Below are 24,663 nucleotides of genomic sequence, written 5' to 3'. Positions count from 1 at the left end.
GAAACAAACTATGATTTTTGAGGGTGAAGAGAATAAAAAAGAAAAAGATGATGGGTCATAATTGGATATCCAAAAAGACAAACAAATGGATGCAAATGCTTTGTCTCCTTATCTTATTCCCTAATTTTGTCTATATGCAATTGTGGACGTCTCTATCCAACTTTATATTGCTTTTTAAGCAAAGCAACTTTACTATACTATTAATTTATTGATTGACTTTATTAGTCACACTCTTTACTACTTGGTTAATTACATTAAGCCATTTACATTATGTTTTGTTTGTGCAAATGAAAAATTAGGTTGTGATAGGTAGTGGCCATGTGTAGCAAGGACTTATTTGGCTCTATTACTTCAATTGATGAAGACACACACGTAGATTGTAGCGGTAGGCAAAATGGCAAAATCCAACACACCACCCTTGAGTAAGATGTGTCATTTTGCTTGCTTTTCAAAAAATAAATTTATGTGTCTTCGTATACTATGTATATGAAAATTCAATTAGCTAGAAGCTATTTAGCGATGAAATTATTCATAAACATGGGATGGGGCCATTTTCACCAGCAAGAGACTATATATTGCTTTATTTCTTGTTGCCAATTACTACTTTAGTCCTCAAAATTATCTTCTTTTTAGTTTTAATGTTAGCTAACTTTATGGGCTGGTGTAAAATTAATTGTCTAGTCGTATTCACCGAAAATTGCACGAGCAACCATTTTGCCTTTTGCTTTATGCTTTACCCTTCAGTAAACAGTGACAAACAGAGGCTTCCAATGATGAAACACCACCAAAATATCTAGCGCTTGCTAATTAGTAGAGATTCGTTACATCGTTAACGTATCAACTATTAGTATCAAGAGAAATGCATCAATAACCCCTTAAACTTGGAAATACAACTTCATGCTTATGAAGATTTGAATTGATGGAACCTATTGAAATTAAAATCTAAAAGAGTAATAGGTTTTATAATTTCATTTTGGTAGAGCTAGGTAGCCTTTATGGTAATTAAAAGAAAATGGTTTGGATAATCATATGCTTTGTAGTGGCATGAAAAATACTCTCTCTGTCTCTAGTTACTTGTTCACATTTTCTTTTTTAGTTGTCCATAATTACTTGTCTATTTTGACAAATCAAGAAAGGACAAGTTTTTTTTTTTTCTATTATACCCTCAATTAATTACTCCCTTCATCCCATTTTATATGTCACCTTTTTACTTTGCACTTGCATTAAGAAATGGTGTAATTTTACCCTTCTACCCTTATTTAATGTTTTCTTAAGTCAACATTATTAATAAATGACAAGATTAATTAACTATTCTATCAAGAGTATAATAGGCAAAATATGATAATTTATGCATAAATTTTATAAAATGACAAATATTGTGGTCCAGCTATTTATAGAAATGGATGACATATAAAATAGGACGGAGGGAGTACTTTGAAAAAGGTAGAACTTTTTTCTTAATACGTATGCCAATTCAAAAGTGGAAAAGTAATTAGAGAAGAGGGAGTACTAATTTCTACTTTATCTTCCCAATGTTCATTCTCCGGAAAACTCCATTTAAATTATTATGGTGAATCCATTTTTGTATGTACATTCTTTATGATTTCATTCGAAATCATATAAAGACACTGAGTTTTGGTAAGTTACAATTTAAGGAAAATTGGACAATGACTTTTAGAGTAACTGACGGTGTAATGACTATATAGATATAGGAATATATGAAGCAACTGTGTAGTTTAAATGAACTTTCACCAAATGTGAAAAAAAAGAAGCTTCTTAGTGGCACTGGTGAGATTGATTTGATTTCCTGCCAAAGTTATTTTTAAAGAGAATATATACAATGACTTTATAGTGACAAAAAATAGTAGTTTGACATCGTAGGAAAAAGTAATAATTTTGATGACCATTCGACGAATTAAATTAACTCAGGCTGCATTTCGAGTTAAGATACTGGTTTTAACATACACCAACAACTTCACTTGAAAATGAGTTCAGCGCCTTAATAAGTTAGCAAGTAGCAACTACTAGAATTTAGAAGTGAAACAAGATTTGAGTTTGAATAGTTTCTGAATAGCTCTACTATACAGCTCCTTCCAGTTGCCAAACTATACCATAGACACTTGCATCACATTCTTGAAGCTTTGGCAAAGCTGATAAATATGGATGACTGATCTTCTAGAAGAATCCGCGGATTACCCTGTTCAACCTGTAAAGCGAAATAAAAAAGTAAGATGAGGAACTGGAACAAACACAAGTTGGATGATCTTTCTTTTTCTGCTTCTTTCCTCTATATAACATGCATCAATCTAATAATTGAAGAATGTAGAAGTGTGACATTTCAAAAAGATTGGAGGCAGGCATTTCTCTATGAGATGCACACAGTTGACAATTGTAGAATGTTCACCAGTGGACATATCAGCATAGAGTGGGATGGCTTGTTTGGTTGTTCATATCAGTAGCCTTAGAGATACATAAACCAAGTTCCGAACATTAAAACAACAATCTTTGTTTAAAGGAATAATTTCTTGACCATTGTGTCGACCCCTACTTTCCAGATAAGTATAATAGTAAATAATTAACCCGAAGAGACTTAAAAATGTCACCTATCAGCTAGTTTTGTTATATTCTATGATTCATTCTTATGTCTAGACAGTTTAAACGAGGGGAAGCTTGTCAAGAAAGTATGTTTACCAGGAACCCTCGATCCAAAATCAGGATATTGTCCATGTTCATAACTGTGGAAATGCGATGGGCAATTGTGATAACCGTTGTTCCCTGGCATTCGGTGGCTAGAGTTTTCTGTAGTTTTGAAGTTGTTTCAGTATCCACATTTGCCGTGCATTCATCCAAGCAAAGCACCTGCAGAAAAGTGTAAACCTGTCAGTATGCTCTCCCTCATTCCTTGTACACACCTCCGTAGTAACGCCATTTACACATTATACGACCTTGCAGGACTTAAGGAGAGCGCGTGCTAGGCAAAGTAGCTGCTTTTGACCAACAGAAAATGCTGTTCCAGACCCTTTCAGTTGAACATCCAGTCCACCTGCTGCTTCTACCTCCTCCTTGATGTGGCATTTTTCTAGGACATTCCAGATCTCAAAATCCATGTTCTCTTGCAATGGATCTAGATTTTTCCTGAGATGTTTATTATGCAGACATGTAAGGGAAGCCATATTGCCAACCAATATAATCACATGCTTTGGTCAGTACTGGTGTTACACAAGGTTAAAAGGAAGGGAATGTTTAAGACAATATGACTGAAGAAGTCACAACAAATGTCTCTCTATGTCAATTACCTTATTGATCCTTCAAACAAGAAAGGAGCTTGGGGAACAACAGCAAAGCTCGATCGAAGATATCTGACAGAAACACCAGCAATGTTTACCCCATCAACCATGATAGATCCTCCGCATGTTGGGTAGAGCCGAAATAGGGCATTCAAAATACTTGATTTTCCTGCACCTGTTCTTCCAATTATACCAACCTGATAAGGTAACAGGGCAACCTTTAATGTCAATGTCACTGGAGTCAGGAGGAGCTAAAATTTCAAGAAACAACAACATACCCAGTGTAATCCCACAATTCGGGTCTGGGTAACACTCAAAGAAAAGAAACACAAAATATCACATCACTTGAATCCCATCCCTCCTAGCCATGCTTGACTTATAGCTTTTGACACATTTGATCATCTTGATATCTTCAAAGAAAGGATTCATTGCATTGCCCTAGTGATAGAAAACGCTCCAAGAAATCCAAGCAGAAGTATAATAAACTTTACAAATTGCAAAAGTTAAATTTTCTTAGCATACTCATCACAACATTTAAGGGTTGGATATAGCAAATTAGAACAACACTTCTGTTAACTATTACGTTTTTCAAAGCTAATATAAAAATCACTTATCATAAATGACGTGAGAATCCGGATAATGGAAACACCAAACAGTGTTATAAGTTAATTAGCTTTATCATCATAAAAAGTTCCTGTCTAAAGTTTCAGTGAAACTACTTTCATTTTAATTACAATGAATACAAGAAATCATGCAATTGGCCTGATGACTTGATATACAAGTATCAACTGTCTTTATGTAACACAAAGAAGTTACAATTAATTACAGCCATCATCCCTTGGGATAGTTTTACGCCATCTTATAGACGTGTGATTTTGCAAGTGTCAAAATTCAAATTCTCAACTAAGGATATGGTAGAAATCCAAGGTAGACAAACAGACCTGTGTTCCACCAGCAATGGTGAAAGAAACGCCACATAAAGCAGGAGGGAGTTGTGGCTTGTACTTGAGAGTCACATTGACAAAATTGATCTCTCCTTGATGTGGCCATTGTGGATGTAATGGATAACCTCCAACATCTTCTTCATGAGGAACATCCATATACTATAGAATGTGGAGTAAGAAGGAGATCACAATTTGTGTGATAAAACTTTTATGAATGTATCTCAATTTAGTCACCTGTAGTATCCTCTCAACAGAAACCATCTCTTTCTCTGTTTCTGTGAAACTTGTTAAGAAGCTTCCAAGTAAAGATACAATTGGAGCCGCATATGAGAGAGCCAAACCAACCTGTTCATATAGAACCGGTACATGAAATTCAGAGAAGATTATGATTGCTTTGCAGTAAAGGGTCAAGAGCAAGAGAATCACTTAAAAACTTACCAACCCTGGAGTACCTAAATTGATGGGGAGGTATTCATGAGAACCGATAACTGCCATCACCGCAATGAATGAGACGATAAATGCTGCAAGCAACTGAAAAAATAAATCTTTCAGTATCAACGATAGCGTCTAGTATCACGATAACATCAATTTTTGAGTATTATGTTATTACGTACACAAATGAGAAATGCGTACCCACAAAAGTTCACACATCACAATTGTCAAACTTAAGAAAATGGTGACACAGAAATCAGTAGTAGTTCCCCTAAAGCGGTGCTGATAGTGTACGACATACCTGAAGGCGCAAGGAGAGCCACAAACTTGCTATTACTTCTGAATACGAAGTCCTCTGATATGTCATCAGATGCTTATTAAATTTGAGTAGAAAAAGATCCTGCCCAACAATAGAGTTTGTTTGAATTTCAGAATGGAGAAACAGGCGGTTGGACAATGAATTCCCCTTGGAGAAGTTAGAATACAGACACAATGATAATTTCCACACATAGGATGGCAATAAGAGGAGGCCAGAAAGAGCTCTTTATGATGCTGTTTATAGAGGCCAGAATGTGGGGAAAAACCGTGTGATGTACAAGGGAAATTACTACGCTACCACATTTTCAGTTCACTGCAATCTTACGTTCCTCAATGGAATAGGGGTGTTCAACCCCTGAAATCTATATGAATATGCATTATGGAAGGACAGGATAAACGAAAAACTAACATAAGAAAGAAAATTTACTTGTGATCGTGTTCTGTCAAACAGATGCATTTTTTAAATAGAAAGATAACGCGTGTTCTCACTCTCCTATCAAGATATGATTTATCTAAAAGTTTGTCATTGTATCATGCTAAAACTGTCAGAAATCCTTGGTAAGAGCAGAAAAGCATAATTTTTGGACTAGAATTTAGTAGGGAGATTTTGGTGAACAGAAACTTCTTAAAGTACTTCCTCCTTTCGATCAAAGATGTGATTGATCGCACAAGGTGAAGCAGTCAAAAGTTCTTTCAAGAGGGCACATATGGATAAGAACAAGAACAAGCTCTCCTTAAGCAGGAATGAAAATTTATATCCTCTGGAAAGAAAAGACAGAGATGCTCCTATGAGAGTGATAATTTAAACAACAGGATATAATTACCTCGCTCTTAAAGCCTCTTATTGTTGATGATCCATCCAGAGTCTCTGTAAAAGATGCATATATAGGTGATCGAGATACACTGTCTAATCTACGTAACTCACGTGATGTTGACCTGTAATAAAGCTGAAGATCGTATATTCAGTTATTCTGTCAAATCAAAGTGAAACTACCTATTCCAGTGGCCAAGTTTTGCATTCTGCATCAAAATATTTCATACGGGACTTCAAGAAAAAGGTCATTTAATTAAAACCTTTATTGATATTCTAGCAATGTGGATCAAGAGCATGACTTCTCAGATTGTGCTGTAACATGAAAAGAGAAATAGAAGGAGTTGCAAAGAGAAACTTTGATTGTTTTATAATATTGTTCATATTTTAAGCAGCATGAATAGGTTACTGAAAAATTTCTATCTATAAATACCCCGAATTCGACAAGCATTATACCTTACAAAAACAAATCCCTAGATACCCCAAGTTGTACTAAGCTAAAATGCATAAATATATCGAAATTTCCCAGAAATTATGTGCTACACTGCATGTGCACTATGAGGGTCTGTCTCTGATAATCAGTGAGATGTATAGAAATTTTGCAACTTACCTGTAGTTTTCTGTAGATGTACCAGAAAGGCATTAACAGAAACAAAAACATGACCTGCATACATGCATAACCTATTAAGAAGCAGAAATTCCATCAAGCAAAAAGTGGGCTGCTGTACTAGATAACCTAGAAAAAGGAACCCTGGAAAGTTCTACAACAAGGAACTAGCTAACCTGCACGTATGACAGTACTACTGCAATCCCCAAGAGGCCAACAAAATTAGCCAGCAGAATGTTGAGAATAAAAGGAAGAGAATCGTCAATAGTGTAGAGATCTGAGGACAGTCTGTATACTCCAGTCAGTATATATTACATAATGTCAAGAGAAAGAGCAATTAATTTCTTAATGGATCAGATATACCTGTTTATAATTCTTCCAGTTGGGTTCAAATCAAAGAAGCTAATAGGCGCACTCATAAGCTTCTCTAATAATCGGTCATGCACTTTAACAGCGGCACGTAGCCCACCAAATGCAAATGCAAATGCCCTCACTAAAGTTAGCAAAGAATTTGCCAGACAGAAGAGAGAGAGTATAGCCTGCGACATCAATAGAATTTTCTAAGAAATCACATGTCTTGGAATCTGAAATGAGATCTTCTCTTCTGTTGATAATAGGAGATGCATAGAAGAAAACGATATATTACGCAAAGACAGAGCTCTTGAATATTCTTCCATTTTCAGGGAAGTCTTACAACAATAATTAAACTTTTCAATGAAGGATAATAAAGATGGGGAAAGAAAATGACTTGGTGAGGATCTACACAATTTAAGTAGTTGGCTAGTTACCAGGTAAAAAGTTGTTGAATATGGTTTCTGGTTTCTTCCACTTGTATCAACCCAATATGAGAGCCACATGTCATTTCCATTACGAGAAGCTTGCATCAAAACCGCAGAGAGGCATGTTAAAACTGTGATGAACCAACCAGCAAAAACAGCATAGCTCCTGCAAGACATAAAATGACAAAATCATCAAACTGAATTCATCATAGGCAGGATCTTTCCATAAAAAGTCTGATAAAAACCTATGCTGCCCAGACTCTTCAACGATACCTCCGGGTCTGTGTAGGATAATCCAAAAGTAGTGCATTTTTGGAGGATCCGACATGGGCACAACTACAACTAGCTAGGGATTGAAGTGTAATTGGTGTTGTAGAATTATTTCATGCTAAAAGAAAACGACAACTCACTTGTATACAATGACTTCAACTTTTCCTTCTTTCCGAGCCTCTGATTCATCAGTCCCTTGATTTTCATCAGGAGTAAATATAGCATCACCCTCTGAAGTTTTCTGCTGGATCTCACTAGAAATATTTGATCTTTTATCCTGCTGTTGAACTTCAGAACAACTGCTAACTTCATCGATTGTTGAGAATGCTACATCAGAGGGAAAAGTAAAATCAATTGGATTTCCCACCCACTGCACATGTCCTTTATCCATCACAATCACCAAGTCTGCAGCAGATATTGCCTGTAAAGTAAAAGACTATATTAGTACATTTAAGACAAACACTACTTTAGATATCTTAAATGAATGTTCCTCGGTATTGCCAACATCTAGTCAATTTATTAACAAAGATGTTAGCTGTGCCTAATATTACTGCATCTTTCGTGAATATAAGTGCATTTCCCGTTCATCCTGAACAAGAGATTACAAAACAGAAATGCACCTTTTCTAATTATTGATGCATTTCAAGTTCTTTTACCTAGAGTTCTGAAAAATATCCAATATAACAAATAGTAAATTGCTTCATCAACATAATTTTGTTGCATGAATCAACATCACACACCTTGTGACATACATACTGATAGTTGAACTTCATGTCATTAGAAAGAAAAAACAAATTAACTTGCATATATGGATTTTCCAGAAATGCACAGGGATCAATTGAAGTAAATTTTAATCAGATCTTACACTTAACGTTGAGATCCTTGTTAAAATGAGCCATTTTCATTTAATACGGGATCTAACTATTACTACGACATACTTGCTTACAATTGCGAAGTAAGAAACAATTGTTCTGTAACTTAGATCAGTGTCATCTGAATATAGGAAAAAACTATGTACACTAGAGATAGAACAACACAAAACTCATTGCATGACAATGATACATTCACGTGCATTATCCATCTCAATGATCAATGTCAACTACACTTTTCTTAAGGCAAGGTGGTTCGTACTTGCAAATACAATGAGCTGTGAAAAACCAATGGCTTGTATCCATATACAAAGTAGCATCAAATCATCTCCATAGTGATCAATTCAAAACTGCCTTCACGCATTACTTAATAGAAGTTCCTATCAATATTTTTCTAATTATTTCCCTTGTAATCTTTGACGTGAACTGGAATTCCAGCATTTCTTGTAAGAAAATAAACAAATTATAAATGAGTTCAAAAGATGTATAGAAATCTCAAAAAGCTCCTATTAGATCAAGCAGAAAAGGGAAGTTGATGAATGGAAAACCTGAATGTTATGTGTGCAAAGGATTCGTGTCTGCTGATTCATTGGAGGACCAAGAATTGCATTATGTAGAATTGAACAACCAACATGTGCATCAACTGCACTGAGAATATCATCAAGAAGGTATATTTCCGCATCATGATAAACAGCTCTATCAGATACAGAAAAACTTGTCAGCAGATCAAACAATTCAGTACTCACAGTCACTAGACAAGTACCTTGGCAATTTGAAGAGAGAGAATCACGTCACCTGGCAAGTGCAAGACGAGCTCTCTGTCCACCAGATAAATTAAATCCTTTTTCTCCAACAAAGGCCATATCACCTCCCATCATTCTGGAAATATCGAAGTCCAAGGAACAAGCCCGTAAAACTTCTGAGTATCTGTTCCCATCAAAATCCAAGAAGCTTGTGTTAAATAGTGACTCCTCAATAAACCTTCAGATATTGCATTTCAAGGGTCCAAGGCATACAAAATATCATCTCCAAGAACATTGAGGTTAACCAGAAGAATGGGGACTTTGGAGATGCAAAACTGAGAACTAACAACTCAATGCAACTGAAATTATCCAAACAAATTCTTATTGTCTTGTCAAAATGTAAGGAAAGAGACCTCCTTGGATCATACTCTCTCCCGAACAAAATGTTATCACGTACAGTTCCTGAGAGAATCCAAGCAACCTGAAAAAACAGGCAAACTGTGTGATCACGAGTGCTACATAACAAATCAAATCTTAACAGCAGTTTGTTTGCACCTGCGGAACATATGCTATAGAACCATTCTGGTACACAGATCCATTGATTAGCCTCGTTTCCCCCAAAATCAAATTCAACAAGGATGATTTCCCTGAGCCAACCTGCAAGGAAGTTATTCATAATAATAAGAGAAACAATAGTTTTGCGGGGAAGTAACCTTGCAGAGTAGAAGCATTGGATAACATCATATCAAAAAAATCAGTGCATCACATGTTACATCCATTTCATATGCTTGAAAAGGGAGGTATAGCTTCTTATTGTACTACAGTATTGCACCAACCATAGTTTCTTTCCCTACAGTTAAAACCACCAAACTCTGAACTAAGGTGAATTAAAATAAAGAAAGTGCCTGTGCTAGACTGCATGTAGCAACAGTATAGAAAGATCACATAGATATAGATCCAGATTTTTTTTCCTGCAATTATAATCATATCTCCAACTTCTCTAACAGGACATGGTGAAAAGAGAAGGCACAAATAGAAAGTCATACATATGCAGTACTCCTGACTACAACACACTTTTGCACCAATAAGAAGCAGAGGCTTTGCAATAACAATTCTAAACATATTATCCATTTCTAAGACAAAGTGTGCAAATATCAAATATATCTTGATTCAAAATTTGTCTAGTATGTTTTTTCTGCATCAACTTATGAAATGTCACCGGATAACCAAAAAGTTTGTGAATGGTAAAAAGGGAACCTTAAAGTGAAAACATAGAACAAAGCCTTAAGATGCTCAAGATTCATGTCAAATAAGGCAGGCTGCTCCATATTTTCTTACATTTAAAAGCTCACAGCTATAAAATAAATAATTTATAACAGTATCAAGTCGAGTTCCACCTCTCCAACTACTGCAACCAGTAAACCTTTCGGAATAAGAAGATTAACAGGATCCACAACCAAATCTATTTCCTTCTGGTCACTGCTCGACCATGTGCAAGATGCATCATGGATGACAACAGCCGCATCTTGCAATTCGTTCTGCTTATTAGAGCATGAGAAGACCGAACAATTGTTTGGTTGTTCCATGTTTGTCTCCTGCTCAAAACAAGATAAATACTTGCATAACCTCCTGGAAGATATTGCAGCCTGCAAAACAAAAGAAAAGTGAAAGATATTATAATAGAATAAAGGAGGATAATTTCTCAAAGAAAAGAACTTTCAAAACTTACATCAATTAACCCATTGATGACCCACGGAAATGAATTTAATGGAGAAATCAAGTTGTTAAACAGTGCGACACAAGTAAAAACCTGCAATATTAACCAAACAATTGGGAATATATATGATTAAAAAGAAAAACTGAAGTAAGCAAGTACTTTAGAATCTGTCATTGTACCGTTGCTGCATCAAGTTGATGGCCCATCAAAGTATAGAGTCCAAATGTGAACAACGAGAAAAGTGTTGGTGTTGTTGCCCAGAAGAAAACACACCATGAATCCAAGTATTTCCTAGTCTAACATGAAAAAGTCTTGCATTCAAGATTTAAGTCATATAGCTCATGCTACTATCAAACATAATGTACTAGAAAGAAGAAGAATATTGTCTCACCGAAAGGTATTTTACTTCTTCCAATCTCGTATTCATCAGCCAACTTCCAAAAAGTAGCTCCCAACCATACATTTTCAAAGTACGTATATGTGTTAAAATCTCTGCTGTCATTCTTATCCTGCAAAGAGGAATGGACAATATATCATAACAAATATAGAGAATGTTAATTACATAACTCAAAAGACATAGATCATCCCTTCTTTTGCAATTTTTAATGAAAAAACCCGCACGTGATATTCATCCAAGATATTTCACTCCTTCCCACCCTAAGAAGTATACACAAACAACCATCTTCTAAATACTTCTCTTCAACAAGTAGAACCATCAGCTTGATTCTGAAAAGAATCCAACCAGCACTTTCCTATTTGTGAAGGAACAAGATGGATGATGTAAGAACGTCCAATGTCCTTAGTAACATGATGACAGAATCAACCTAAGTATGGAAAGTCAGCAGCTTAAAAGAACGTCTCTTTAAACTATCTGATTTTGAGTAAGCTAATTCTTCCTTACAAGATAATACTTCCAGAAACTGTTGTTGATTAAGTGTGTACAGACCTTTTAACTGGTCCAGCATTCAGGCTGGATCATAACTTCAGCACGAATTTAAGCAGGTGGAATTATATTCAATCTTCAAAATTATCCCTGGGCTCTATTTCAATTCTTCTTAAGCCAGCCATATATAATGATGTGACAAGATCACAATACAAATCATCTCTCCTTTGTGAAGGAAAAAAACTGTTTCAACCTGTTCACCTATGTCATACAACACTTCCTTACCAGCAACCATCTGGTATCTTTAGTTGCTATCTGATCTAACATCCATCCGAAATAAACGCCTTGAATGTCTGGTTGCATATTAAACCTATCTGCTCTCATTTATACGTCTCCCTTTACCACACACATAAATTTTGCTTTCTGTAAGCTAACCAAACACTTATACTTCAGAAAAAAGGCAACATAATAATGTCACGACAGCGTAAAATAACATCACCGATAAGATGTGAACTGTTTCTTAGTATCAGTAAAATACAACACTGATTTGACGCTACTTAATTTTAGTAAGCAATCTATAGCAACTTTGGATCACCAGACAAAATACTGCAAAGGGATGTTAAGAGATATGATCATATTCAGGTAGTCACAAACTTCAAACTCTCTGCCAAGTCTAGAAAAGATATTTGTAAAATTATAATTATCGAACTTGGGGACCAATAGACACTTTCTTTTTCCAATAGCTTACTGACCAAGGAAAGAAAATGAATGAACATGCATCTTTTTTCCTTGATAAGAAATGTTCAACTACTGAATGAACATACTTTTTTCTGATACAAAATGTTCAAATAATGAATAAACATACTTTTTTCTGATAAGAAATGTTTAAATAATGAATGAATATACATTTCAGGAATGGATAATAGAGAAAAGAAGATAAAACAATAAGAAAAAGAGAACTGCAACCAAAATAATAGTCCCATATGAACTCCAGCGAGGCTCTAAAGAGTTGCTGGCATATACCTTTCATCCTTTTGCTCCATCATGCTCTTTGTAGCTTTTGCAATTACATTTGCAATCCACTTATTAACTGCATAAAATAACAATTGTCAAGCCTTCTCTAGAATTAACTAAACCATTAAGACCTTGGCATATCAAGAACGACCTAGGACAAGGTTTTAAACAAGAAGGACTACTGATTTTATTACAGATGCTGATATGTTATATAAGTTGAAAAACATAATCTGCTCCTAAAACTAAGGACTAACCCTTCATCAACCTCTCTCATCAAGGAAAACTGATCTGCAAATTACCGTGGTTATGGACAATACTGACAATTTTACTGGACAATTTTTTTTAAGCACAACACAATCATATCAACAACGTTTTCTAGTGACAACTAATCAATATTTATCACTTACAAAATCTCCAATAATAAGCAAGCTGTCCATAAACTTAGTATCATAGCAACACCATATTTCCATCAGACCAACTTAAACATGTAGTTGTCTCTGTCATATGAGGGCTTCGTATTTAGGCAAACACATCGCATTAAATTGTCAATTACTTTTGCAGCATGTTCAAATCTATATCAGAGTCATCTAGTACCTGGTATTAGCAAGATTGTTATAGCTATTCCAGAAAGAAATGCGAACTTGACTTGTGTATACAGGAGATAGAGAGCAATTCCAATCTGCAATGGCAAACTGATGCATTTTATGATTAATAGATCCAGAAACCAAGGAAATGAAAAATGGACAAAATCCAAGCTGGGAAACATCATTCTTTATTTATAAGAGCTCTCATCATTTCAGAAAGGAAGAATGCTAGATGTTATCTGGAAAGAAAGACTTCAAATATGCTTCATCACATTTCAAATAAGCACACTTTGTCACGAGGAGTAGTGAGTTTAAGGTAGATCTTGAAAAAGTCCTCTATTTTCTTGATTAGATGCACTTAACAACAAAAGAAACAAGAAGAGCAAGAACAAAAATGCATACGAACAGATGCTTTCTCTATACCCTGATTAAACACATTACAGTTTTTGTTCAACATTTTGCAGAGCAGGACCAATCTTTTTAGCAACACTTCATCACTATTTCTCCCCAGAAAAACTAACATTGTGGGTCAGAATTGTGAATTAAATAGTGGCATCATCAAACAAAATACATGAATATTCAGCCGTAAATATGCATCGAGACTCGAGAGTAAGAAACAACGGTAACACAAAGTATGGAAGTTAAAGATTTATCAACACAACCCATCATACCAAATTTCAATTGAATGAAGGAAAAAGCATAGTGAATTAATAGCACAATATCCAAAACTTAGACAACACTATCGTGTACAGTAACCTACTGATAAAAGAATCTTTTTGTACAGCCAGCATATAACCTACTGTCGTGTACATTCATACTCAAATTTTGCTAGCCATGCTAACTTTTTACTTTAAGTTTTCATAGATCACTATGATTCACTGAACTATAAGTATAATTTTAATTGGTTACAACTTCCCGATACATTTTTCTTCTTTCTGGTCATCAGTGTAAATGACAACTTGCAACTAGAAAAAATTCTCAAAAATATTTCGGTATAGATTAGGAAGCACAATTAGGTTTCAAAATATGCACTGAAAAGAATTAGGCATCAGAGAAGACGCTAACAGTATCTTAAAACATTTAAAAAGAATTGCATTCTCGGAACCTTGACAGCCTAGACTTCATACAAGCCCAGATGTTTATTTTCCGTCTTACGAATGACTGTTGCTTAAGTTAGGGACTTTTATCCTTTTAGTTTCAAGATTCCCCAAGGACAAGAGACGCTGTTAACCAAACATCAAACACATATATATGGTCTGAGGTGCAGATATGCAAGGGTCATATAAAAGCCTACAAGTAGAAATTGATTCAAAGGGTATATTAACTCAAGGAAACACAATTGGCATTTCCATGTGGAACTAATCACAACAAAGTGTCAAACATATTACCCGCTTTCCTAGTTCATAAAAATGGAAAATTTCAGTGCATTTCAGAAATTGTACTGCTAACAATAATGATGATGGTAATATCCAGTTACATTGTATTGCTCACAATAATGATGATGCTAATATCTATCTACATTGTACTGCTCAAAATAATGATGATGCTAATATCCATCTACCTAATGATAAATTGGGGCAAACGGAATCCATTTGGAAGCATCCACTACTGTAAGTAATGGTGCAACATGACCCTTGTAAATGATGTAGTCATGAAGATTCCACGTTATATATGATCGGGGCTTTGCACACTCTGTAATTTTGAATGCACTATCTTTGCGCTGTTATACCATGTATAAAATATCATTACTTACAAAAAAGAAAAGCATCCACTACTGCATGAATCAAGCCATTACTTAGATCTTTCGAAAACCGGTCATAAAAAAATTAGAAAACAAAAGGAAGTTCTATTCATCTACATTTTGAATATCTTATTTTGGGGTTGGAGGTGGGGTGGGGGCGATGGACCAACCAATTACATTGTTACTGATCTTCTCGGGATAGAAATACTAACCTCCACATATCATGAAAACTATTACACAGGTTCACAATTCGATCAGCATCCACAGACATGAATGTCTGAATTTCTCCTTCAGAAAATTTTGATCTCTCGGCCAAACTAGCAGAAAGACACTTGAAAAGAAAAAATGGCACTGTTAGTCACAAAAAAATCTTGTAGATAGAAACCTTTCACTTAGATCTGAAGTTTGAAAAGTGGTAGACAACACATGGACACACCTATAGAAAAACAAAGGTCGATATATCACTAATCTCTATGGCCATTATACTCAAAAATAAACCGAAAGGTACTCTCCACGTGGATTACCTAGGTTTTGCAAATGGGGCTTGGCCCTCCTACCTAGTCTTAAGTTTTGAAGACCGGTAGGACACCCTTAACATGGAACAAAATATCCAATGTATTGTTTTTCTCACTAGTCACTCTAGACAACAACAATTAGTATAAGAACATCACTCAAATCATTGTCGATCATAATCCACTATCTGAAAATCTCAAAACTCCTAATGTACTTGCTTTAACCGAACACAAAATGAATGTCAATATTTTCATTCAGGATACATTCCGAGTTTGAAAAATACACAAATGGAAATAATCTGAATGAAGAATACATAAAGAACTTCGATTACTTTTTATTTTTATTTGTATAATATTGGCGATTAGTTTATAAGAGGAACATAGTAAATGAGGATTCATATCACTGACACCAACTTGTTTGGGACTGAAGCATAGTTTTTATTGTAAAGATTTCCAGTTTAGGCTTTTGAAAGACAAAAATCATTCAGTTGAGAACATAGGAAAACAATAACATTTTTTCAGTTGGAATAGGCATCTCTAATTCTTTAGACCTTAAGCTAAGACCTAGTATCTGAAAGCTAAAAAAATTAAGCTCATTTCACTAGAAAACGATGACAAAAAATACCTTCCTCATTTGACAGAAAGAAACACCAGACACTGTCCAAATTTAAAGAAGCTAGTGAAAAAACACTTTACCATCTAAATGGTCTAGTTAAAATTACTCATGATATAAATCACAAAATGAATATATCCAAATAAGAAGATAAATAGTATGATACAAAGATGCAATATGGATCCCGTGTGACAGCTGTAATGTGGCTATAGAACAGATTCTTCAAGATGATAAAGATGGAACTCATAATAGCTTATTGCTGATAAAGAAGATTCACCTTTCCATAAATAAGACTCATGATACTGGATCTTAGCTTGAGCTTGAGCTTTGAAAGATGAAAAGTATATTGTGTATCAAGGAATGATCTGCAGCATTACACAAAGAACTTCTGATACTTAGTGTCATAATCAGAGCCTAATAATAACTTACAATCTAAGTTATATAACTAAAAAGGTCAGACAAATTTGAGAAAGGCACGTTGCATGCTAGCTAGTATGAGAAGTATTTCGAATATAGATAACAGAATCAGGTAGTAAGCTTGCCACAATAAGAATAAGTTCCCAGGAGAGAAAACATGAGATGGATACAACTCCAATTAAAATCCACTTCCCATTTCCCAATTCCAAAAGTCAAATTCAAAAGGGAAAAACTAAGCAAATTCTAACAAGGGCTGGTGATACAGAGATAGGATGAAATGTCCCACTCTCAGAAAATGTTGATAAGAGCAAATTTTAAAGTAAAAGTCTGCACCTATCCAAGACCCAATGTGCTCACATGCTTATTCTACCATGGAAGTGACATCTCTTCTAAGATTTCACAGAAAAATATATGAACACGTCCCTTCCTAAAACCTTAAGCAGTTAGATATGTAGATTGTGACAACCTAGTTACCATGAGATACAACTTGAAATCCCAAATGCTGATATATAAGTAACCCAGAATTCACTGAGTTTTCTCTTCTTTTTTTGTGTATGCGCAAGACTACAGTGGGCATCAGAATTCTGTCAGTAACTAGAGTTCTGCTACAAAGTTACCAAGAACAACATGTAGTTTAAGAAGAACTTGAAAGAAGACGAAACACATCATAACTTGGACTTAAAGTTCCAGGAACGAAGAGTAAAAGTTACTTCAAGATAGAAGAAAGGCCCAAGGATAGTGCAAGAATATAGCCGTCATAGTCTCTTGAACCTGTTGATAAAGAGAACGAACACCAGTCACAAAGTGTCATTCGACCTTGAGAATGTTTGACAAGAACCAATGAATAGTCAATTGATCAATGTTAAATTGAGTTCGATGTCATACAAAATTAAAGCTAAACATTGTCAATAACACTGTTAGATCAGAAGATACTACAATCCTTGTAAAGGAAAAGAAAGCATGTATCTTCAACTAAAAAGCTACACTCTAATGATTGATGGAGAGAAAACATCTGCAGTAAAAAGCCAAAAGAGGACTTGCAGCAACTGAATGGGAACAAGATTGATGATTCTGAAAATTTCAACAGCACGTGTACTAATATCAGGTTAGAATTAATTCTATGAAGGCATTATGTTGTTTGACAAGAGAAATCGTTCAGAAACTTCTGATCACATTTGTGTAAAACAAGGTTATAATCAACTCTAGCAGAGCATTAATTGTTATGTCAGCTTAAACGCAAGGAAAAGCAACTGTCTTGGAATATCAAAGACTCCAAAAACAAGAGAGAAATAATCATTTTTCCAGTGAAAAATATGAATTAAGTTCATTAAATTCAAGATCTGAAGGATACTGAAAAAAAATGAAATATCGGTATATGCAAACCTTGCTGTAGAAAGCGAATCAACTTATTGAGAAGCACTGGACCCGCAAAACTGAGACAGTCATTAAGCACCTACAAAATCGAGAAATGTTGCAACTTTTTGAATCTATTGACAAGATCAAAAAAGGTATTAACAAATTCAGTACTTCCTTTTTAATAAAGAATGCATTGTCAAATTCATATATTGGTCTTGATATCTAACTAGTCCCTATATTTAAAAGAAACATTGCCTATGATGCCACGTAAGCAAACACCAAAAACTTGTGGTATGCAATATAAAAAGTTAGTCACCAAAAGGCAGAAAATACTTTCATCAGTTACCAGCTTGCATTATGCAAAAGTTCTCTGGAATAAACCTTTATGGAATCAGTAGGCAGTTAGCTTGTCCTATTCAACTGACTCTCATTATCTAGTCATAGGTCATGGAGAAGGGTTTAATTTGGTTATCTAGAGTTGTTTGAAGTATGTTTTGAGAACAAAACTAGCACAGTGAGATTTTGAGTGTTTCTAACAGGAATTTGGGGTTGGGAACTGTTGGGCTGTGTTTATTTTGGACAAGCGGAAATAGGGGTTTCAAAATTGGGAACTGAAAATGAATCATTGCATCTTCTAATTTACTTGTGGGGTCACACGCTTAGCACGGAATTTTGGTCACAATGTAGTATCCTGCAATTTTCACTATCCCTGCAGAACTATAATTAAGAATGATAGTCTCTCTAAGATAAATCTCTCTAAATCAAGTTTCTGGTGTAATAAATGCATAATTTGGAATTTAGCTGGTCAGACCTAAAAAGGATAGAGAAAATTCGGCAAGTTGACACAGAGAACAACAACATACACAGGAAGCTACGTTGAGATTTTACAGCATCAAACCAATGTATATGCATCCAGTCGTATAGTCACAACTTCTTATCAATGAATTTATCAGAGAAGCATCAGCTAGGTGACATTGACACATTGGTTCTTCTCTGCTTTTCCAAAACTAACATAAAGTGGTCATAATATATTACCTTCAGAAGACCCAAACGGAAATATTGCCCTCCATATGCACGGCATATTGTTTTGATTAATGAGGGATGAGAATATTCATTTCTTTGTTGAGCTTTCCAGCATGTCGACAGCAAAGTGTGGCAGGATGAAGGATCCATATCAGTGGGTAGCTCAAGTAAATCTTCGTAGTCAAGCTGCCTTTTTACTCCACATTCCATTACGGGTTTGATAGATTTGAATGCTATCAGATCCCAGCAGTTGCATATAATACCCTTTGACTAATATCCAATGAAACCATTGTCCCAAGATTAGGATAAACAGAAGAAAGAAGAATAGAAACTAAAAACGTTATAGGCAATCAATACTTGCTTGTGTACAAAGTACAAAGGAAGATGCATTCCTCACCATTTAACAGAGAGAACGTACAGAGTTTATAACATTTTTTTTAAAAAAAACCAGAGAACTAGTGTTTTCTGACATCTCCAAAGTGGTAAAACTGGTGTCAGTGTTTTCATATACAACAATACCATGATGAAATTCAATAAATATTAAATAGGATGAAAAATCTTAATCAATGGAAAAGATATACATACCACTCCTCTGGAGCTACCTTGACCAGTGTCCATTTTTCTGGGCAGAAGTAATTCCTCCTCCATGCAACTGTTTATTTTGCAATTAACCATGAAGCGATTATTGAATAAGAAAAAAAAAACAGACGAATCTATTACCTACTGGATAAATGAACTTTAAGTGACAAGTCAGTGTTTGATCAATATAATTGAAATTACAAAATCTGAAATTATTGCCAGATCATATTGTCATGTCCGAAATACATGATAAAAAATAAATATATGACGAGTCCAAGTAGATGAAATGGAAAAAACTTCTATGCACCTGCATGGATCATATCATCCAACATAATGCAGGTAAATAGAAAGGAGAACTTTTATGCAAGACAATTATTGCGTACATATTAAAATTTGAAAAACTCATACAGTCAAAGCAACATGCATTCAAGGGATTAGATGATTATCAACATTCAAACTGTTATACATATCCAATAGCTGGTTGAATATGCAAAATCTGGATGTAATTTCATATCAACTTAGCAAGGTGATAGAGGATTAGAATACTATGTTTTATGATTCCATTTTGGATTACAAATAAAAGGTGACATTCCATAAATCTATCTGCGGACCATAGCCAAGTTCCATTACATTTTGTCATTCATTCTCAAGTATGTTTAAGACACTTAAAATGAACTTGCTTAGAGAGAGGTGTTATGCTAAATCCATTGCATTTGTTTGTTTTCATCTCAAGAAAAGATACCTTTCATTTTTATTTTTATTTTGCATTCACTGCTTAATACTAATAGCGTATATGTTATCCATAATCATCAATGGCACAAAGTTCTAATTTCTCAAAATTATCAGCCACCAATCCTTACTGGGATGACTAACTTTTTTCTTTTTGGCATATCATCTCTCAGGTAACCTCTAATCTTTATGTAGATGTTCAGTGTGGTTACTCACTACACAAGGAGGCTAGGAACAGAGATTAAATAACTGTAGCTGGATCTTTGAATCATTACAATTACATTATGCCAAAAACAAGAAGAGGAAATACCTACTACTCTGAGGCCTTGTTGTACATCTGGTAATAATAATCAAAACTCCAAAACTTATATCCACTAAAGCAGTGAAGCCTTCTTTAAGACACAGAAGAACCTGCAACAGCAAAATCATATTAGACTCTTTCTACATTCAGTTGTCTGCAGAATTTAGGTGATAAATGTGTGCAAGATAAGTATCAAGAATCAAACATGGACAATTGCTCAAGACCAACAAAGCCTCCTCCTGAACAGACATTTTCTCTCACAAAAGATGTTGGTTCAGAGACCTTAATGTGTTTATCCATGAAAACCAAAAAGATTCATAAGATAATAATACCACCTTTATCTTCAGCTTACTGTAAAGAATCTAATAATATGCTTTGACACTAGAGTCGGTGGTAACCCATAATCTGCTGCATACTTGTTAAATATACCACTAGTCAAGCCTAGAAAAAAACATTTTTAGAAGCATCCAATATCAATGCACAACAAAGTACCAATACCCAACAAATACAAGAATTTGAGTTGAAAGTAACAAAAAAATTAAAATCTGATTCTGAAGTGCAACAACATTCAGCATTTTTACTTGTAGGAGCATTTTTTAAACTGATCAATGCATTTACCAATACATAAAAATTGAGCTTTCGAAAAGTAAATTTCACAGATCCAACAAGTCCACTATTTTAAGAAACTCGGTGCAGAGAAAGCCATACAAAATTTCCTGAGAATTATAAGTTGTACCTGAAGAGAAGTAAAATCTCTTTGTAAATGAGGTACTAAAAGAAGAAATTTCAACATCCACCAAACACATAAGATGGGGTTGCAGCAAACAACATAGCAGTACCCACACTTCAAGACCAGCAGAATGGTAGCCTGAAAAAGTATGCCTGATGAGAAATGGAAATTGTTGCAAACAAATTCATAATGTGGTAGAGAAGTGCAAAGCTCACCCAAACTGAGAATTGTGAGAACCTGAAGAGCCATTCATGATACTGAACATGAGAAATGTCTAGCATCTTTTTTATTAGCACAACCATGTCACAGAGTGCCATGATTGCACCCAAAGCAGGTATCAGATGCAAGAAAACCTTTGCCAGAACGGATACCTGTTTCATCCCTGTAGACCATTAGCCCATGGAAACATCTCATGAAAGAAACTATTAATCCAACTACATTGGGTGAAGACTTCAATGGAAATAATTGGCATAATTCCGAGTCAAAAAGAGCAGTTAGAAAGTTAGGAGAATGCAAAACATGAAATAAGGCAATTCAAACCTAGAATTGAAAAGATTAATCATAAATAAATAAGAAAAATACTATTTTGTCTTTTATTAGTTAATTAAACTCCATAAAGCACCAAGACAGAGCATGCAAAGTACAATATTATGTAAAACAAATTGGCTCTAAGTAATCTAATCGAATAGCTAGATACCCAATATTCTTCACTCAAACATAAATATAAACTGAACCATCAGACTTCTACACAGGGTCTTGAACCCTATCAAAGACCCTCGTTTGTTTCCTTGCATACAATCAAAAGATAAATGACATGAACAGATAAAAGACATGAACACTTCCCATGATGCGTTTTCATCTCTAGCCTTCTTATGTGCCAAAATCCTATGTGATTTAAGAAACTTGTAAGAACAACAATTGTCAAGCCACAATGACAGCAGTGAACAGAGAAATAACACTGTTACACTTTCCTTACACAAAACACCAAAACCTGATAAACTTTCTCATTTCCTGTTAATTACATCAGGGGAAGAAATAATTAATGTTATCTAATAGGTTAAAACAATTATGTGAGGTAGATAATTAAATCTGAAGCTATAGCTCAATAACAATATAGTGCACTGCCGCCTCTGTCTTGAAATGAGAGCCAAAAAACGCCTGGAGTTTTTGGTCAATATCTTACTGCAACAATCTATGATTGCACGTTCCTGACTATGCCATGCTTGCTACACAGCCAGAAGATAGCACCAAAACCTTCTTATGATAACATATTCATTAACCTACACAAAATTCCTTTAGTTTTATAATTGTGGTGTCCGGGCTAACCTACATAAAAGTTCTTCATTGAATCTCCAGAAACTGATACCCATCCAGGAATAGGAGAGCTATGATGGTCATTACTAATTTGAACCTAACGAATATTGATAACTCATCAACATCCGAATACGCCTCCTGTCCCCATCTCTTCCATACTATAGTCTAATCACTTTCTCCCCAACAGGTCCTGCTTTTGTTGCAAGTCTTCACAACCATTTACCTTTAATGAGAAAACTCAACTGGGCCTCAGACAGCAAAATTGGTTTATGTTTACTATCACAAACACAGTTCCACAATATATGTAACCTACAGTAAAACTAGTTTCTTCAACAGTTAGGAATTTGTTCACAAACTCAGATTGATGATTATCCAACCCAAAAAACTGTGCAGAAAAGATATTCTCACCCTCCCTTCTCCAAGAAATAGAGATAAAGGCTAACATGATTTTCCAATCACATACGAAAACTTATTAAGATGCATTTCTAATTAAGTTTTTACTTCCCAATATGAATCATCGCAAATGAAATCTACTTCCCTAAATGGAACGGGTACACTTATTATATTATCAATGCTATAGAGTCCTACTTTTACGGACCGATAATCCATTGTCTCGCTTTTAAACCCTCCATAAAGCATGCAATCATTTAAATTCTAAATTAGAAACTATAGTAATGCAATGCGCTTCTCTTGCAATGAAAACGAAGCAGACCCTATTTCCATCTTTGACACTCCTTTTACCAGCTCCTATAGCAGCAACAAGAACAATAGTCAAGATATTGGCTCCAAAACCTAATACTGTGAATATGGTTAAGGTAATAAACAGTAACAACAATTGGTGTAACTTTCTTAGCATAGAAAAAAAACACAAATTGAAGGATATAAGTTGCTGAAACACTCTGAAACTCCGTCGCTGTTCCAAACCTAACCATCCAGAAATCAAAACAGAAGTCGTAAGAATTATGAGAACACTAGCACAAACGTAATATGCATAGTTCTACCTTATAGAGAAAGTGAAAAAGATTTAATTAAGTGATATTCATGATCCACACGTTCACCAACTCTCTCAGACAGAATGTACTTGTAGTTTCTTGCTTTGAACACTTAACAATAAAATTAAAAAACCAAGAATCTCCGAACTTTGAGAACACACCAAGAAGAAATCATCTCAGTACCAGACAGAATCTTGAACATTTACAAAGAAAATCCCGAATACAACCAAGAAAACGTTTCACATAATTAATTATTCTGTAAAAAAAAAAAAAAATGAGTGGACAAACCTACTGCAGGCAAGGCAAATTGTCCAAAAAAAATGTTCAAGAAATCAAGAATGTAACAAGATTCTTGTTTTAAGACCAAGTAAAGGCAAATTGTCCAAAAAAGATGTCCAAGAAATCAAGAATGTGACAAGATTCTTCTTTTAGGACCAAGTAAAAAAAAGTAACATCTCACTGTGTACACGTTGATTATAATCTTGAATACTTGCCAAAAAAAATTACAGATATTAAAGAGAACAACTAACTAAAACAGTTCATATTTAAATTCCAGAAAAGTAGGAAGAATCGAATTCTTGAAAACAAAATCGTCAAGAAAATTTCAAAAAAAAAACCCACCTTTAATGTGTAAAATAAGAAAGAAAAACAGAGTAAAAAATTTAGTGAAATTAGGAGAAAGAAAATAGAGTAGTACTAAAAACATACGTATGGAGAGTCAGGGCAAATGCGCTTCATCAACTCCATCGAAAGGGGAGAGGAATTGAACGGTGGAATTTGGAAAGCCAAAACTGAAAGAGTAGTGCATGGAGGAGTGATTTATATATTAAAAAAAAAAAAAAGTTGGCAAACATGCGGGTCGGATCAAACAAATGGGCTATGAATTAGTCTGATCCGCAACTTTGCTTGTTGCTTTTCCACATGCCCTCTGAATCCCTTCTTTCTACTTTTACTTTATTTTTATTTTTTTCTTTAATTGGCTATTGCTTTAAGCTTTATAGTTATGGGCGACTTAAAGGAGCCAAAAATGTAAAACCTTTTATAATGTAAATAGATCCAAATCTTGATTTAAATAGTTGCCTTTTTTTAGTAGTGTTA

At 34.7% G+C, this 24,663-nt stretch overlaps 1 protein-coding gene across 3 annotated transcripts; it reads right to left on the bottom strand.

The window, feature by feature from the left end:
* Positions 1-1,913: 1,913 nt before the first annotated feature.
* On the bottom strand, positions 1,914-24,355 carry LOC102585882 (ABC transporter C family member 13). Of its 3 annotated transcripts, XM_006341345.2 has the most exons (36): positions 24,274-24,355; positions 23,457-23,497; positions 23,286-23,373; positions 21,475-21,630; positions 21,266-21,397; positions 20,539-20,639; positions 19,506-19,572; positions 18,933-19,190; positions 17,925-17,994; positions 17,252-17,312; positions 16,402-16,489; positions 15,212-15,330; positions 13,269-13,366; positions 12,684-12,750; positions 11,169-11,286; positions 10,957-11,073; positions 10,790-10,870; positions 10,458-10,706; positions 9,616-9,717; positions 9,474-9,541; positions 9,113-9,244; positions 8,866-9,013; positions 7,589-7,869; positions 7,188-7,344; positions 6,763-6,938; positions 6,576-6,687; positions 6,403-6,456; positions 5,806-5,928; positions 4,965-5,063; positions 4,670-4,762; positions 4,466-4,576; positions 4,229-4,390; positions 3,297-3,484; positions 2,946-3,135; positions 2,692-2,859; positions 1,914-2,206 (listed from the first exon to the last, which is right to left on the bottom strand). In XM_006341345.2, the coding sequence occupies exons 1-36, from the start codon at positions 24,310-24,312 to the stop codon at positions 2,126-2,128; spliced, it is 4,395 nt and encodes a 1,464-aa protein (XP_006341407.1). In that variant the 5' UTR covers positions 24,313-24,355; the 3' UTR covers positions 1,914-2,125. The 3 variants fall into 3 exon arrangements, 2 of the variants coding, with proteins under 2 accessions (XP_006341407.1, XP_015161665.1); XM_015306179.1 differs by lacking the exons at positions 23,457-23,497; positions 24,274-24,355 and having other exon boundaries at positions 21,475-21,641; positions 23,286-23,361; XR_001472734.1 differs by lacking the exons at positions 1,914-2,206; positions 2,692-2,859; positions 2,946-3,135 and adding an exon at positions 3,566-3,772 and having other exon boundaries at positions 3,394-3,484.
* Between the last annotated feature and the right edge of the window lie 308 nt (positions 24,356-24,663).

This window comes from Solanum tuberosum, unplaced genomic scaffold, assembly GCF_000226075.1.
Source record: "Solanum tuberosum cultivar DM 1-3 516 R44 unplaced genomic scaffold, SolTub_3.0 scf00026, whole genome shotgun sequence".
Taxonomy (NCBI): domain Eukaryota; kingdom Viridiplantae; phylum Streptophyta; class Magnoliopsida; order Solanales; family Solanaceae; genus Solanum; species Solanum tuberosum.
This window is presented reverse-complemented; position numbering and strand designations above follow the sequence as displayed.

What these genes read in the sequence shown, in the direction of transcription:
- LOC102585882 (XM_006341345.2), bottom strand. Translation starts at nt 24,312, where the DNA reads ATGGAGTTGATGAAGCGCATTTGCCCTGACTCTCCATAC. An exon ending in GAGATTTTACTTCTCTTCAG is followed by an intron (nt 20,640 to 21,265) that starts GTACAACTTATA and finishes TTGCTGTTGCAG; the next exon opens with GTTCTTCTGTGTCTTAAAGA. An exon ending in GCTCGTCTTGCACTTGCCAG is followed by an intron (nt 9,014 to 9,112) that starts GTGACGTGATTC and finishes TGTATCTGATAG; the next exon opens with AGCTGTTTATCATGATGCGG.